The 16394-nt window shown below is 50.2% G+C and overlaps 1 protein-coding gene across 1 annotated transcript in view; it reads left to right on the top strand.

The window, feature by feature from the left end:
• Positions 1 to 9618, top strand: part of LOC116949495 (uncharacterized) — a 113530-nt gene extending 103912 nt beyond the window's left edge. Inside the window, exon 6 of the mRNA XM_076072419.1 lies at positions 1862 to 9618. Within this exon, the coding sequence (XP_075928534.1) occupies positions 1862 to 3109 (1248 nt within the window). The 3' untranslated portion in view covers positions 3110 to 9618. The remainder of the gene's footprint in view (positions 1 to 1861) is intronic.
• The last annotated feature ends 6776 nt before the right edge of the window (positions 9619 to 16394 follow it).

Raw genomic sequence — 16394 nt, 5'->3', positions numbered from 1 at the left:
TCGGCAAGGAGCGTAGACCACCAGCACGCGAAGCTCCGGCTCAGCCATCGAGCAGAGACGGGTGGTCACGGCGTCGCGCGCGTTCAGATGCGGCGCTTCTGCGGCCGTCTGGAACGCTCTTTCCTTCCGATTACGAGGAAGCCACTGGAAAGCTATGGCACCGTTTGAATCGAGGTCGAACAGGAATTTCTTTCAGAACTGCCGTTTTATGTTTAGTCTGTTGTCATTACCCCAGCACCTCCGGTTAGCGCGGTTGGCTACGTGTGGTGCAAAAGAGGTTCAACCGGTGCCGGATGAAGCTAGTGCGGGGCCTGTAGCATATGTTATGAAGGGGCCCTAAATAAATAAATAAAACCCCGTAAATATTAAAAACACATTTTTTACTTGCACCGTGAAGTAATTGTATTTTTGTTTACTTGTTATACAGCCAGAGAATACGACAAATCGCTAACCTTAAACACCCGGTCGTTCATAAAATTTGAAGGCAGTGTAGTACTATAGTAATATAGCAAGTCCCAGAATCACTGAACCCGAATTGATAGCTTGAAAACATTTAACGCGGGGCCCTTGAAAGTGCGGGGCCCGTAGCATGTGTAGCTACTTTTGCTACTAGGATGATTGGGCACTGGGTTCAACACTGACGCATCAAAGCCACCAACGGCGCTCCGGTGCCAGAACTGGTGCCAGAATTGGTGACAGAATTGGTGACAGAATTGGTAACAGAACTGGTGACAGAATTGGTGACAGAACTGGTGACAGAACTGGTGACAGAATTGGTGACAGAACTGGTGACAGAATTGGTAACAGAACTGGTGACAGAATTGGTGACAGAATTGGTGACAGAACTGGTGACAGAATTGGTGACAGAACTGGTGACAGAATTGGTGACAGAATTGGTGACAGAATTGGTGACAGAATTGGCCCTTTTCTCTCTCGATCTTTCCCCGCCAAAAGCTTTGATTGTGGTCGAGCCCGATCTGACCAATGCCTTACGATGGCGACTCCTGCACATCATCGACTATTGACGTGATGCAATGCGGTGACGCTTGAGATCGGGGGGGGGGGCATCCCCCTCCCCCCGGGGGCCACCCCCCCCCCCCAAACTTTAGCGAACACGGAAGGCATCTGATCCGTCAGCCTAGCACCTGCGTGCCTCCACGGTATTTCATCTCCGGTTAGGGTTGTTGGGGGGCGCCTGTGGCCAGGAAAGTCACAAAATTTGCACACGAACGACGCATTCCCGCAAGCACCCGATGCTCCGTCTAGAAGTTTTGTCTTATATTGTTATACTGTTCATCATAGAAAGAAAGATAAAGTTGTGCGCTTACCAACGCAATGGAACGTCTGTCCCTGCGACTTGTTGATTTGTGATAGCGTGTGCGGGGAGAATTGGAAATTGTCGTCGTCGCAAAACAAATGGCAAAGTCGTGTCGGTGGGGGCCAAGTCGATTCTGGGAATCAACACCGAATCGCCTCGTTCTGCAGATCGATTCCAACGTAATCGAACGTCCGTCCGTGCGCCTCCGCCGTTCAAAGCCACGCGCCCCCTGCATGAAAACGACGGCACGTGCAGCGTTCATCACAGATCAAGTTCGGCGTTCATATAGATAGAAGATAGATTATTATTATTATTATTGGCTTTTTGAAATTCGTCTCGTGTTTTTCTCTCTCTCTCTCTCACTCACTCTCATGTTTCTGCATTGCCTGCACGAGAGCGGTGACCTCAGACTAGTCGCCGTCGCAAACGAACTCCCTCGAGCTCCCACCCAGCCTCACAAAGCACTTCGGCACGTGACTCCACGCCCCCCCCCCCCCCCGCGTCCCCCCCGCCCCCCCAACCACCGCCCCCCCCCCCCACCAGGACCGCTCGGGGGTCTTCGGCTCCACCCCGGCGCTCAACCGCGAGTCGCGCACCCTCTCGCAGCGGCTGCCCAACTTCCCGAGCGACGACGCGCCGAGCCGCTACCACTCGGCGCGCCGTCTGCACCACGTCTCGGCGCGCCACGCGCCGCACGAGCGCGCCGCTCACCACGCCGGGGGCTCCCTGCTGGGGGCGCCGGGCTACGGCGGGGGCGGGGGCGGCGGCGGCGGCGGCGGCGGCGGCAGCGACCGCGAGCGTCGCGCCGGCCGCATGTCCCTCCGCTACCCCGGCGAGACCTACGGCTCGACGCCGGCGCTCGACCGCGGGCGGCTTCCTCCGCGGTCCACCGGCGGCGGCGGCGGCGGCGGCGGCGGCGCCGGCGTCGGATTCTCGTTTGGGACGCTCGGGCGATCCGCGTCATCGGCCCTGCACCACCAGCAGACCGCGGTAGTTGATGATGAGCCGATGGCGCCGGCGTCTTCGTCGCACCACAGCGACCAACCGACAGGCGACTCGTCGGACGACCACGACGGTCCCGTGGCGCAGCACGGGAAACACCGGGCCCAGCCGCCCCCGCCGCACCACCATCACCAGCAGCAGCAGCAGCAGCAGTCGACGTCGGCGTCGTCGTCGTCGTCGCAATCCAAGTCGGGCAAACAGCGGCGCGGTTTCCTGGCGCGGCTGTCCCTGGACGAGGAGGCAGAGTCCGAGCCGGGCTCCTCGGGGGCCGGGCCACCGCCGCCGCTCCCTCCGCGCTTGCCGGCGCGCTCCGGTTCGGGCTCGGGCCGGCCGGGCGGCACCATGACGCCGGACCGCGTGATGGCACGGGCGCGGAGGGCCGAGGCCCACCTGGGGTCTACGCCGTCGCTCCACAAGGGCTGGGCCGAGCGAGGTGGCGGTGGCGAACGCGTCGGGTTCGAGCGAGTCGGCGGCGCTGGCGGAGGTGCCAGCACCACGGGGCGCGTGATGAGGATGCAGAGCGTGCGGGAGGTCGCGCGCGGAGACAACTACCGCACGTGGAGCCTCTCGAACACGGCGGCCAAGCGGCAGGCGTTTGCCGGTCGCCGGCACATGACGCTGGAACACCTCAACTACGTCGGCCCGCACGCCGCCGTGACCCCCTCCTCGTCGCAGCTGCAGCTGCAGCAGCAGCAGCAGCAACATCATCATCAGCACCAGCAGCAGCAGCAGCAGCAGCCGCATCAGCATCAGACGATGTATGGGCTGAGCAATGAGGTTACAGTGTGACAATGACGATGGTTGTTGTGGTGGTGGTGGTGGTGGTGGTTGTGTTGACGGAGTACGATTGCAGGGTGTGGGAGGGGGGGGAATTTTGAACACGCAATTTTACACTCCACAGGCATGGAAATGTCAAGTGGAGAAAACGAGAGAGAGAGAGAGAAAGAGCCATGCGGAAATCAACAACAACAATCAACGACCAACTTGGAGCATGAACTGTGCCGATTTGGGTAACTGTGTCAGGATTTTCGATGTTTACCTGTGACGTGCGCGCGTTCGCGCGTGTGGTTTTAGGGGCGCGACAAGGACGTGCCCTCGCTCCTGCAGGATTCAATGCCCCTTGCTGATTGATGACGCGGTGCGAGAAAGCCCCCCTCTCTGTACCAACGAGGCTCCCCGGTCCCCGCACAGGCCATCATCAATGCCATCGCACGTTGATGACGCCCTCCAGTAGAGCCCGAGTCGAGGTTCCCCAGCCGGCGATCTGATCGCTACGCCCATGCTAAGGAGACCTTGGGGACGCTACTCATGAATGTCGAGCCGGCCACACAGAAGCAGTATCTTACCGTCGTGCCCCTCTCCCACTACAAGAGAGAAAATACCTCCCTGGGTACTTTGGATTACCGTCTAACTCCCCCCCCCCCCATTTTACGGGCGCCACGGTGGCTAGGAGATGTTAACTACCTCGCCTGGTATACAGGAGGTTGTGGGTTCGATCCCGACGCTGTATATTTGGAGTTTGCGTGTCACTCTCCCCGTGGTCGCGTGGATTGGTTTTTCCTTCCACGTTTACAATCAACATCCACGCGTTTAGAGCATTCGGCTGCTGGAAATGTCCACGCGATGGGCCCACTTCGTTGAGCTGTCATCTGTGTGGCCAGGTCGCTTCTGAAAAAGAGCTACACATAGCTCAGTGGATCCTTACCCGGTAAAAAAAACACACACAAGCGTATCGTTTTAGTTTAGTTTAAATACGATGACGGTTGAGGAGAGGATGGAGGGGTTCCCGTACTTCGGCAGGGTGCTCATTGGCCATCTCCCCGGGGATTGGTGGCAGAGGTCTCACTTCACATCGGTCAAGCGGCATTGTCGTTCTCATCGGCTGCGTCAACGCTGCGTTGGAAATTGTCCCCGCCTGTTTGCTCCACGCGAGTCTCCCCCGGTCTTGTGGACCACAGGCATGCCCTCCTTGCTCTATGCTCGCAATATGTGGTCCCCGTTACGGGAAGACTTAGCAATGCAAACCAGTTTAGAGTGTAGGGTAGAAACATTCACCTGGATACAACGGCATCTCCAGATGCTCCACTGGGGTTTAACATTTAAGGCTGACCCTGCCTACGATCCATCTTGGGTTTAACCAGACTTGGATTGTGTGAGGAGCTCACGGATCCTTGAAAGATCTGGACACAGACCCAGCGGTGAACTCCTCCGACAGGCGAGGCTGTGTTGGCTGGGTCATGTAGACCGCATGCCCAGCCACCGCATGCCCAAGCAGCTTTTGTTCGCCGGATCGAGGGGGCTAAACGGGCGCGGCACGGGCTAGAGAAGAGATGGAGTGATGTGGTACAGGAGGATGTGGAGCTGAGTGGACTTGCCGATGACTGGTACCAGCGGTGTCAAGATCGGCCTTTGTGGAGGAGGCTCATGAAGGACGCTACTGGGCAGTTCAAGGCATGATCCTCACTACAACGAGCAGAGAAAGCCGGGGCGATTAAAACGCAGCGTGTTCGGACGGGTAGTTAATCTGCGAGTGGCCTCAACAAGTTCACTCATCATATGTGTCTAGCGTAGAACCTCCTGCCAGCGAGCCTTCGCGACTTCACATGACCCCAAAGTGCACCTAGCCTGGCACAGAGGCTACAGCGATGTCACACCACTAGGTAGTGATGTGTGTGTGTTTGCGTGTGCTGTATACACACACACAGTAATCATCCAATGAATATGTGTACGTGTGTGTGGGTGTTGATATATACAGCGACATTGGTGGCGACAATGCACTACGATCCTAGTTTGATTTCCAGATAGCATTCACAACATCTGTATGAATTTTGAATGCGGTGTGCATGTGTCTATTGCATATTGTCGTGTGTTGGTGTATGGTGCGTGTGTGATGTTTGCTGTGTGTGTATGCTGCGTGTGACGTGTGTGATGTATGGTGTGTGCAGTGGCATCACTAGGGGGGTGTGGGGGGTGCGGACCGCACTGGATGACAACTTCAGAGGTGGCGAGGGGTGACACCAAAGTGACTATAAACAATTTTTGTGCAGTGTTTCTGCAGAAATGTATTTTTATTTATAAAAAAATATATATCCCTGTAGTTAGTTATAACAACAAAAACATTTTTCGTAAGTCCAGCTTACACGTGTTGTATCAATATACCTACAAGGCTCATACTCTGTGCTAATTTACTTCTTGAACCTTCTAATGGTGCTCCGGGTCAGAGCCGTCATTGTTACCTAACGACAGTGACGCTTCGAGTCACGTGGTTTCGTCTGCACGCACTACGAGCACGTGCTGTTGTGTTCGTCGCTGCTGGCCTTTTTATAGTCGCTGATTTTGTCAAATTTTCTGGTGTTTTAGCCACAATATCGTGGTAATTAGTATTTGTGAACCTATCTCAATATTTTTTTTGAGAATGAAGTAGTAATTAAAGGAAAAGGAGAAAAATGTAAAAAAGGATTCCGCTCCATTACTAATGATGTAACTAATAATGTTGCAATTTAATGTAGAAAGAATTTACGAAACAATTTTGTTAGTATTCACATAATCTAAGAAATATTAAATTTAAGAAATTTACAACCACATCACATATTAGTCCATGATTAATATTGATAATAAACTTACATGGAGAACAATTGAAGCAATTGGCGGGACCCCGGGGTCCCATCACTGCCCCGGGGTGGGAAAAACCGCGTAGCGACACGAGTCTTGCTGCCTTACCGACAACAAAACTGGTGTCAATTGATTGGCCTCGTCGAGAGCTACTCGGGGCACTAAGTTTCGTAAAAAGTTGAAAAATTACATAAACACGTTAAATTCACCGCCTGGGGGGCGGCGGGGCTCGTCTTGGAAGCTGAGGATCGACGGCTGACCGGAGGGCATCGACGGCTGACCGGAGGGCATCGTCGTCGCCGCGCGCGACTGCGGCGGACGCCCCCCGGGGCTCGCGTTTGTCCGGTGGGGTGGCGCCCGTCGTGTTGATCGCCGCCTGCTGCTGGCGCTTGTTGGTGCGGCGAGTCTGGGCGGGCGGCGCGTTGCTGTCGGGATCACGTAGTGGGCGGACTGAAAAATAATAAGTTTTGCGGGACCCCGGGGTCCCGCCAAAGGATTCAATTATTGATTATATAAATCTTTGATAACTAAATAGAGAAATTGACAATTTAAAACATGAAGTGGGGGGGGGGGGGGACTGCTATGTTTGTTGATCCATGTTTAGAAATATAACTTAAAATATTTGTTTTATTTTAGTCTTTTTTTAAATGTATTAAAAACATCACTGTCTTGGAAATATATATCTGATTTTAACGTAGTTCTTAGATGTTTTTACGTTTTGTACTTCGAATTTTATTGTTTTATTACTGTTTTTTTCATTTTAATCACCTGAAACTATGTAAAAGTAAATACATTTAGGCTATACTTATATTGTAATTTAAAGGTGTCATTTTAATTTTCTAGTTGTTTATGTCATTACTATTGCCATTACATTCAGTGATATACGGGAAATACGATTTACGAGTAACATTAGTACAAAAAACATTACGAAGGATTGTGTATGGTCTGGTACGGGAGGAGGTCCATGGGAGGTGACACCGTGAGATACCGTACTGGGTGACAGCAACCCTAGTGACGCCACTGGGTGTGTGTGTGTGTATGCTGCGTGTGGCGTGTGTGTGATGTTTGGTTTGTGTGTATGCTGCATGTGGCGTGTGATGTATGGTGTGTGCGTGTGTGTGTATGCTTTGTGGTAGTGTGTGTGTGTAATGCCTCGCGTGGGCTTTCCACAAATTTATTTGGGTGTTTTTCACATCCAGACTTTTCAGTCAATTCACAAACAAGAGGATGTCTGGCACACGCAACGTGACAGTTGGCCTTTCCTTCAATGGAGTTTTATTCTCCTTAGAATTCGGCACAATATATCATCGTGACATTTGGGAAACGTCCTCTGCTGGTAACTTTCGACCAAACATTATTAATAACCCTTTCGTAGCCATTCCTCTCCCTACCAATAACCCTCTAAAGCTCCCACTAGCGAAGGAGCCTTCAGCCAGCAGTGGCGTGAGCGAGCAATTGTAGGGCTGCGCCGCTTAGCTTTTCCACAATTCCTTTCAAAATGAGTCCCACGCAACGTTTGATCGCCTCCCCCTCTCCACGACCCCCACGTGCGACTAAAAATCACGCGACCACGCTGCGAGAAAGCAGGTGCCGTATTCTGAACACACAAACTCGCAGAGGACACACGCACGCACAACACACATCGCGGCCCTAATGTTTAGTCGCCTCTGCGTCGATTATAAAGGACGTCAGATTATTATTATTATTTTTTAAAAGGACTTCAGATGTTATTTCGGATTTTCGGGTAATTTTGCGATTACAGAACCGCGCCTTCGTGCTAACGAACGTGGCGTCGCCCGGAAGTGACGTCACGTCACCTGACGTCACAGTCTCGGACAAATCCGAGACAAAATAAATAATCTGAAATGTCCGATCCCGGCTACATTTTGGGGTTAGTTCTAGAATCGGAAACATCCATCCTGAGTGTATACTGCTACTACGCAGTACACTTTTGCATGTAATAATACATTCAGAAAGACCTGTTTGGTGAATTCAAATGGACGTTAAATGTCTTTGTTCTTTCGGTGGTGCGCGGGTGCTCAACAAGCTTCAAGGCACGGCACATGCAGAAATTGGCTGCCTCACACTTCAATTGCTTTCGCCAGACATGTTTCATCTGAGGTTCGACACAGCAGCGGTTCAGCTTTCATCAGGGCACAATTCCAGGCATTCGTGTTGATCTCTCACACACTTCCTATGAAGGCATCCGTAGCCAATCACAGTGACCTAACATTGCCTATAGAGGCATCAGTAGCCAATCACAGTGACCTAACATTGCCTATAGAGGCATCAGTAGCCAATTACAGTGATCTAATACTGCCTATAGAGGCATAAATAGCCAATCACGTAGGTCGCACACACTGGCGATGAAGGCTTCAATAGCCAATCACGGTAATCTAACACTGCCTATGGAGAAGACTGTGCTATCGACGTCATGAGATGACACATGCATTCGTGTTGGCCCACAGAAGTGAGTAACACAGAACTACCTCTGAGAGCCCTTCAAGTGACCTCTGGATCACGCAGTTGAGAATACGCACTTTCTCACACGCTCTGCCTATGAGAGTAATATTCTTCGCATGACAGTCAAACCGATACTTACGTTTGTATGTTGAGGTGCGAGGGTTGGACAACAACAGAGCTGGAACTTTGACAATTTCTGTGCAGAACCGATTTTAATTTCCTAAATTATTCCATGCACTCATTGGTGACCGGGCTAAGACCATCAAACTCGCTACACTTGATGACACCCGGCCACCTCCGTGCTTTTGGGGGGGGGGGGGGTACCACCAACACATTAGTCAATAACACCGTGGCCTTTAAAGGGAAAGCGTATAGTGGACGACGTTTTGGGCAAGGGCCTTTCTTAACAGCACATAAGTAGTGAGGGTCTGAGAGGTAGGAGATATCGCAGTTCGAGAGCAGGAAAGAAGACAGTCGCGGGAACAGAGACAAAATCTCCATACGTTTTTTTTGGGTTAGATCGCATAAATATATAAATGTGTCGTTGAGCCTGCCACCACCCGACAGAGCCAATTAGTAAGGTTTGTCACGTAAACAGAACATGCCAATTGGTTACTAGTTCAGCACACCGGTATGTTGGAGAGCAAAGCCACAACATTTACAATCTGATTTACAAAATATTTACAAAATATTGGTTGCGAAAGCCTACGTATTAATGAAACAATCTCACCTCTCCAGAGCCCCCTGTGGTCTGGTGGGAGCGGTCTTCGTCCAGCGAGAAGGTTCCGCAGTTGTCTTGGAAATTGAACAAATCATCAACTGGTGCTGCTGCTGCTGCGTTGGCAGTGGTGCACAAGCACACATCAACAAACAAAAAAACTCAACACATTCGTCCAATGACACCGCTGTGTGTGTGGCCTTAAAAGGGAAAGTATGTACTAGGTGACTTTTAGGGCAATGGCCCTTATTCATAGCACAAACAAACTTTGATTGTTTAAATAAAATAAAATGTGTCCAACCTTAAAATGTCGCATATCCACGCCGTAAAAGAACACGTGTTAACAGTGTCACACGGGGTGGTTTTGCTCATCTCCGCTGATGATCAACAGCCATTCCACATTCTTATTGCCGGGGCCTATTTGACCAAAAGGGAACAACCATCCCGAATCGGTGCGTTTGATATCAACCCTTACATTGAGTCAACACACTTCTTGAAAATTCAGCTTAAAAGACAAGACACAAACCCGCATTACAAACGCGTCGTACGTACGAATATATACGACTGAGCTTTGGGTGGACGTGTCCGGTGGTAGTGTAAACTCCACATTCCCTTGGCGGGGTATGGCAGTCTTCTCCCGAACACGACAATGTACTTTGTAAACTTTGTATGGATAATGGTGTGAACTTCGCTACTCTATATATATCACTCGCGTTATTTTACTTGACTGTGAATTCGCACCCTTAGACGTGTTTACAGGATCGGTGGAAATTGTATAGTGTACATTCGCAACCTAAAATGTGAAGACTTGCAGCGCTTTATAACCAATAACGGGCGCTTGCGGCTCGCTGTCTTATTACCGTAGTCTCCGGATTATAATGCGTTCCGGATATATGCGGTTAACAAACAATAGCGGCCCAGTGGCCCGGTGACGTCACCAGGCTAGGCGCGCCTTGAGGCCACGTGGCGCGAGGCGTCGATGGCTCGCCGCTGGCAGGAGGAGGTCACGGGACAGAACCCAGGTTGTTATGGGTCAACTGCCTGAGGTGACTTGACAAGATGCGCCGAATGCGCTCCCCCGCTGTGCCAAAGTGACGTCACGCACACGCGCACGTATGCCGGGTGTAACGTTGTCGTCATCGAAGGAGGACGTTAGTTACAAATCGAAGGCTCCTTCCCGTTGGTTCAAGCAAGCCTGACCCCCGCCGACGAGAGGCTGGATGTCAAAACCGGAGCAGAGTCGTTGCTTGTATTGCTGATAAGATGCACTCCCAGAAGGCCGTGCGGCCGATGGCATATTCTTTTACGTGGAGAGGCAAATGTGGGAAGGAGGCGTTATGTACCGGATTATAAGACGCACCCCCCCCCCCCCCCTTGCGTCCTGTAATGCGGAGGGCACGGCAAATGACACGAGTCGCTGAGCATATGTTTACACTCCTGCACCCGCGACGTTGGAGCGTGAAGCGTTACCGTAATCAGATTACCAAAGGCGGCTTACCGGTAATCCAATGTGTTATTCGCCTGTAACTGGATTTACTCTACTACCCATTGCTTTGCTAGCATGTGCCAGTGGATTACTTTGATTGGATTACTTACAGTGTTTTTTTAATGGATATTATTTAGTTTGTACGTACAATTATTCCGATGTGAGCCCAGTAAACGTGGATTCGTTAGGTGTAACGTTGGCCCAACGTTCGACCAACGTTGGGCCAACCACATGTTTACTGGGAGCAGCCACTGCATAATACAGCCGAGTCGCAGCCGAGGTGCTGATTATATATATTTAGCTTATCTCAACCCAATATATGTTAGTTTTAAGAAGGTGTAGTACGTTACGTTTGATACATCCAGTATGGACTTACGTTCCTTGTATAATCAGTAACCATGTGCATACACATTTTGTAGTGTTTCAAAGGTGTCAATCATGAAACAATTGACGAGGATTCGTAGGGTTCAGTGTTGATGCCCAAGGTTCACTGAGCCATACTCAGACACCTCTAAACGTCTTAGGGTTCTGTGTTAATGCCCAAGGCTCACAGAGCCAGACTAAGACACTATGGTTCAGTGTTAATGCCCAAGGCTCACTGAGCCAGACTCAAAAGTGTTTCGATTCGCACTCGTTTTTATGTAAATTGATTAACGTGACCCATGCAGTCACTAGAGGTCGCTACATTCAAGCACAGTGTTTTAAAAAAAAAGGCAATTTATTATTGAGTTATAATCATTCCCCCACCCCCACCCTCCCCCGAATCAGCACGATTAATGGACTGGGAGTGCCGATATTTCACGGAATACTTTTTGGAGGGATGATTACTAGTTTACGCCGCTGATCAAGAGTCGAACGAGTTCGGAGGTCCTGAACCAGTGGTGGAAATTCCACATTGCTATGGCCGGGGGGGGGGGGAGGCAAAGTGCATATAAACAAGTCATACGTGTGAGTCTGTGAGTACTGTTAATATCCTGTTTACAAAAAAAATTGACAGTCGTATTTCAAACGAATAATAAGTGCCATATATTATATATAAACTTTCAATATATATTACAGTATTGTAATGTGAAGGTAGTTTGTTAAAATGTTACATTTGTGCGTGCATACTATTACAGTACTTTATATGGTCATACGATTCAAGTTTAACTGCGTCACCCTGCTGTAACGAAGTTATTCGGTAGCAGCGATCATCTGCTTCCGCTGCTCTGAGCAAGTGGCGGAAATTCCACATTCCTATGACGGGAGCGGGGGGAGAGGGAGGTTCGAAGGACTGCAAAAGAATGCCCCCTGTTTGTTTTGTCTTAATTTCCACAAAGAGGTACCTGTTGTGTTAAGAGGCCGTCCATAAATGACGTCACGCACCTGGCGGGGGGGGGGTCAGACATTTGTGACGATGTGTGACGAGGGGGGGGGGGATTTGAGAAGTGTGACGTCACATCAAAATGCGCAACTTTAAATAAATATAGACAACACGTTCTACTTAATTAAATAGACTTTTTAATAAATGTTTTCTCCTACAACATCAGGGTGCAGCGCCACATTAAATACGCACTACAATGACAATAGTTTAAAGCGATTTGAAGCATGTTTAATTTTGGGGGGGGGGGGGGACAGAGCTTTGTGACGTCATATTTGAGGGGTGGGGGGTCTGACTTTGTGACGCCGTGTGACGAAGGGGGGGGGGGGTCAAACATCGTCCAAAATCGCGTGACGTCATTTATGGACGGCCCCTTAGGGATCTCGGTCTCCCCCGACTAGGATTTTAACTCGGCGACTTCGGATCTCCCGAAACCATATCGCCATCTAGTGGGACGGTGTACAGTATATGTATCCAGTGACATTCACGTATTGTCTCCACGTGGTCATCCAGCACCCAGACAAGGCCACACGACCGAGTCCACGCGGAATTCTGCGTCTCGCTAGCTAAGCAGGTTCTTAGCCTGGATAGCGCTTCCATGGTCGACCACCGTGCGCCAGGTGTCGTAGGCTGCGGCTCCACCTTGTCTGCAGAGGGTTAGTGGTGGAGCAAGGGTTCAATTGTTGTGCTGTACACACGACCGTCCTTCTATGGAACCCCCCCTACCCCACCCACCCATTCCACGTCTCTGGATTCCTGCCTCATTCCCCCCCTCACTCGCAGTGATGAACAGTGTGGTGAAATAACCTCGACAGCTGATTGGGCGTGACCGAAAGGGGAATCTTAGGGTGACAGACCACGTTCAATACCCGCCGGCCAATTCCCTTTAAAGTGTATTGGAATTAGTCGCCTCTTTTTGCTATAGCGACGCCCGCCCTGCCTGATCGGTTTACGTATGCACAGTATTTAATTACGCGTGTGAAGTACCAGCAAAAACTTGTCACCACAACATATACTGTAATATATTCATGCATACGTTCTTGTCAGTTATATATTTTAAAGTATATATATATTTACACGGATTTACTTTAGTGTCATTGATACTCAACTGTTGGAACAAAGAAAAAATTGTTTTGCAAACATCTCCAGCTTAAAATGTCCTATGGGGGTTTCTTTTTATTTTTATTTTTGTGTTTCTCGTCTTAACACGGTGTCAAAATAAAATAAATCTCTTACCGCGGTGTTGACGGTCAGCGCAGCGGTTGAAACATTGGTTCCGGTATCGTCAATCTACCCCCCCCACTCCCCCACTGCCCACCGCTACTGTCCCACCCCGGCAAGTACGAACGGGGTACTCCGCAGTCGTTTGGCAGGCAAGTCGCTTGCGGCGTTAAAGGGGTAAAAAGGGTCGCTCCTACAAACTCCTTCCAAGACGTCTGGGCGCAACGCTGGCACGTGGTTTGGAACTGATGGAGCGACGTTGGCTCAACGTTGGCATGTGGTGTTAACCGTCGGAAGGACGTTGGCCCAACGTTGCCATGTGGTGTTAACCGTCGGACGAACGGTGGCCCAACGTTGCCATGTGGTGTTAACCGTCGGACGAACGGTGGCCCAACGTTGCCATGTGGTGTTAACCGTTGGACGAACGTTGGCCCAACGATGGCACGTGGCTTGGACCTGATGGACTGACGCTGGCCGCACGTTGGCCCCACGTTGGCATGTGGTGTTAATCGTTGGACGAACGTTGGCCCAACGTTGGCATGTGGTTTGGAACTGATGGGCCCACGAATGAAAGATGAGGGCCAAACAATTCCCGAGAAGGTATCGTCAACAAGGAATTTCAAGGTATCCACCTTTTACCATTTGGTGTACTCAGGAATTATGGGTAATTGTTTAAGTAGTTATAGACCATATTCTTGGTTCTTTCGGTAAAGTCACGTAGAAGGGAAACAATAAAATAATACAAATATAAAACAATAGAATTCTCATCATGATGACTTTACCGAAAATTCTCATCATGATGATTGCTTGTGTTGCAGTCGAAAAGTCGTGAGAATTTTTATTGTTTTATATATTTTTTATTATTTTATTGTTTCCCTTCTACGTGACTTTACCGAAAGACCCAAGAATATGAATCCCTGCAGTCACGAAAGCTTTAAATCACAAATTTAGTTATAGACCGTTTGCACAACGACTGTGGTGGACCTTCCCAAATATTTCAGACTTCCAAAATCTTCTGCTCAAACGATAATTGAGACATTGGTGCTCACCTCCTGTTTACATCCCTGAGCCATTGGTGGCAATTCTAAATTGCTACGGCGGGGGTCACTCCGTACACATTATTGGCCGCTGTTGACTGCCCCAACTGAAGCGTCATTTTAAGCTGGAACTTTTAGAGGATGAAGATGGGAGTGTAAAAATACTGCCGTAGGAACCACGTTTTAAGTGGCAGGAGACGACGTTCGGATTTTATGGATAGTCGTGCGGGCGGATCTGTCTCAATAACGCCTTGCCCGTGCCAAATACTGTAGCTTCCTTGACGTCAACAGGTGTAAGTTTCATGTCCCCTAATCGGCTCCAGGTGAATATATATGATCGTGGTTCAAGGTTAAGATGTACCTGTTTGTCCGAGGCAATTCCTATAAGTCCATCGCCTGAAACTTAACTCTGTGTTCAATCTGCCATCTTGCTACTGGTATGCATTTGTCTTATCGGTGTCGTAATGCCTTAATGCCGAAAGCGAAGAAATTATTTCGCAGTTCCAGGGCCAATCTGCTTTAACATTCGCATAACATTTTTATTTTTTTTTAACCAAACACCGCGTCCATAAAAACTAAACAAAAAAACACCTTTTTGCGTGACTCAAACAAACCTTGCCGACATTATCACCGAACTGAACACAGCCGTCTTGACATTACGATTCTTTTTTTGTTGTTGCCAGAAGCACACGGCACGAGGTTTCTACCCAGACCGCTTTTTGTTGTTGCCAGAGCTGTGTGACGTCACAAAGGGCGTCCGTTGACAGACCGCCTGTCACCGCCAATCGTTCAGAAGCGATCCGCCATTCCTTTGCGACGATCCAGAGCGAACAATTAAAAAAGTTACAGGTTAACCTTGAACCGCCCTCGCATAATTTCTGTATAATCATATCGACTCAATCGTTGTTTTTTTTGTCGTGTAATACGTATTGGTTTTAATGGAAGCATTTAATTACTTACTCATTCCTAAATGCGCGCATCTTGAGCATTGTACTTTTTGGAAAGCTTTTTTCGATGAGCGATGGCATTGCTTTTTTGTTTGTTTGTTGCAAAGGCGATTCATTTGTTTTTCTTTGTTTCAGAGGCAACTGTGGTGAGGTGCGTGTCCTCTCGTCGTTAGCGGACACACTCGTCCAGAAAGCGCTGACATTCATAATGACCGGCTCCTGAGCCCTGGGCTGCCTCACAGAGAGTGTGTGCGTGTGTGTGTGCGTGTGTGCGTGTGTGCGTGTGAGTGTGTGCGTGTGTGTGCGTGTGTGTGCGTGTGTGTGTGTGCGTGTGTGTGTGTGCGTGTGTGTGTGTGCGTGTGTGCGTGTGTGTGTGTGCGTGTGTGCGCGTGTGTGTGTGTGTGCGTGTGTGTGTGTGCGTGTGTGTGCGTGTGTGTGTGTGCGTGTGTGTGTGTGTGCGTGTGTGCGTGCGTGTGTGCGTGTGTGTGTGCGTGTGTGTGTGCGTGTGTGCGTGTGTGTGTGTGCGTGTGTGTGCGTGTGTGTGTGCGTGTGTGTGTGTGCGTGTGTGCGTGCGTGTGTGTGTGTGCGTGCGCGTGTGTGTGTGTGTGCGTGTGTGTGTGTGCGTGTGCGCGCGTGTGTGTGTGTGTGCGTGTGTGTACAGCAATACCCCGATTTACGTCTCCCCCCCTCCTTTTACGTCGTTTCGCAAATACGTCGTCACTTGATTAACACGACCACGTGATTTGCGTCGCCTCAACCCCACACTTACGCCGCTGACAGCATCGTCCGTTCTTTCTCGTTATCCGTCGCGCCTCAGCCCTCCCCCCGTAAATTGCTTTGAATTGCGTCGTTTCGATGTTCGTCGTCGCACCTTTCACGAACGCATCCCAGACGTAAACCGGGGTATTGCTGTATTTAGATCCAGTAGTGAGCGGTGGTGCGGCGGTTAGCGCGCTGCGCTACGAACCCGGCGACCCGAGTTCGATTACCGCTCACGCCCATCGACAGCAGTGACGATTATCTGGACCATAGGTCGGCTCAGCCTCAATGGAGTGCCTGGTGCGGAGTGGAGTAAATATCGCCACTGGGGAGACAAAGGCGGCCGGGCGTGGTGCTGGCCACCCACGCCTTCGTGTGCCGTGCCGGCCTTCGTAGCTGCTACTCGCTATCAGCACTTTCCCCAACAGTCTGGTGAAACTATAAGGTGTCTTCGATGCATATAATTATATA

Source organism: Petromyzon marinus, chromosome 37 (genome assembly GCF_048934315.1).
Source record: "Petromyzon marinus isolate PM22_M1 ecotype Great Lakes invasive population chromosome 37, UKy_Petmar_22M1.pri1.0, whole genome shotgun sequence".
In the NCBI taxonomy this organism is placed as follows: domain Eukaryota; kingdom Metazoa; phylum Chordata; class Hyperoartia; order Petromyzontiformes; family Petromyzontidae; genus Petromyzon; species Petromyzon marinus.
The sequence above is the reverse complement of the archived record's forward strand: the minus strand, read 5'-3'. Positions and strand labels throughout refer to the sequence as shown.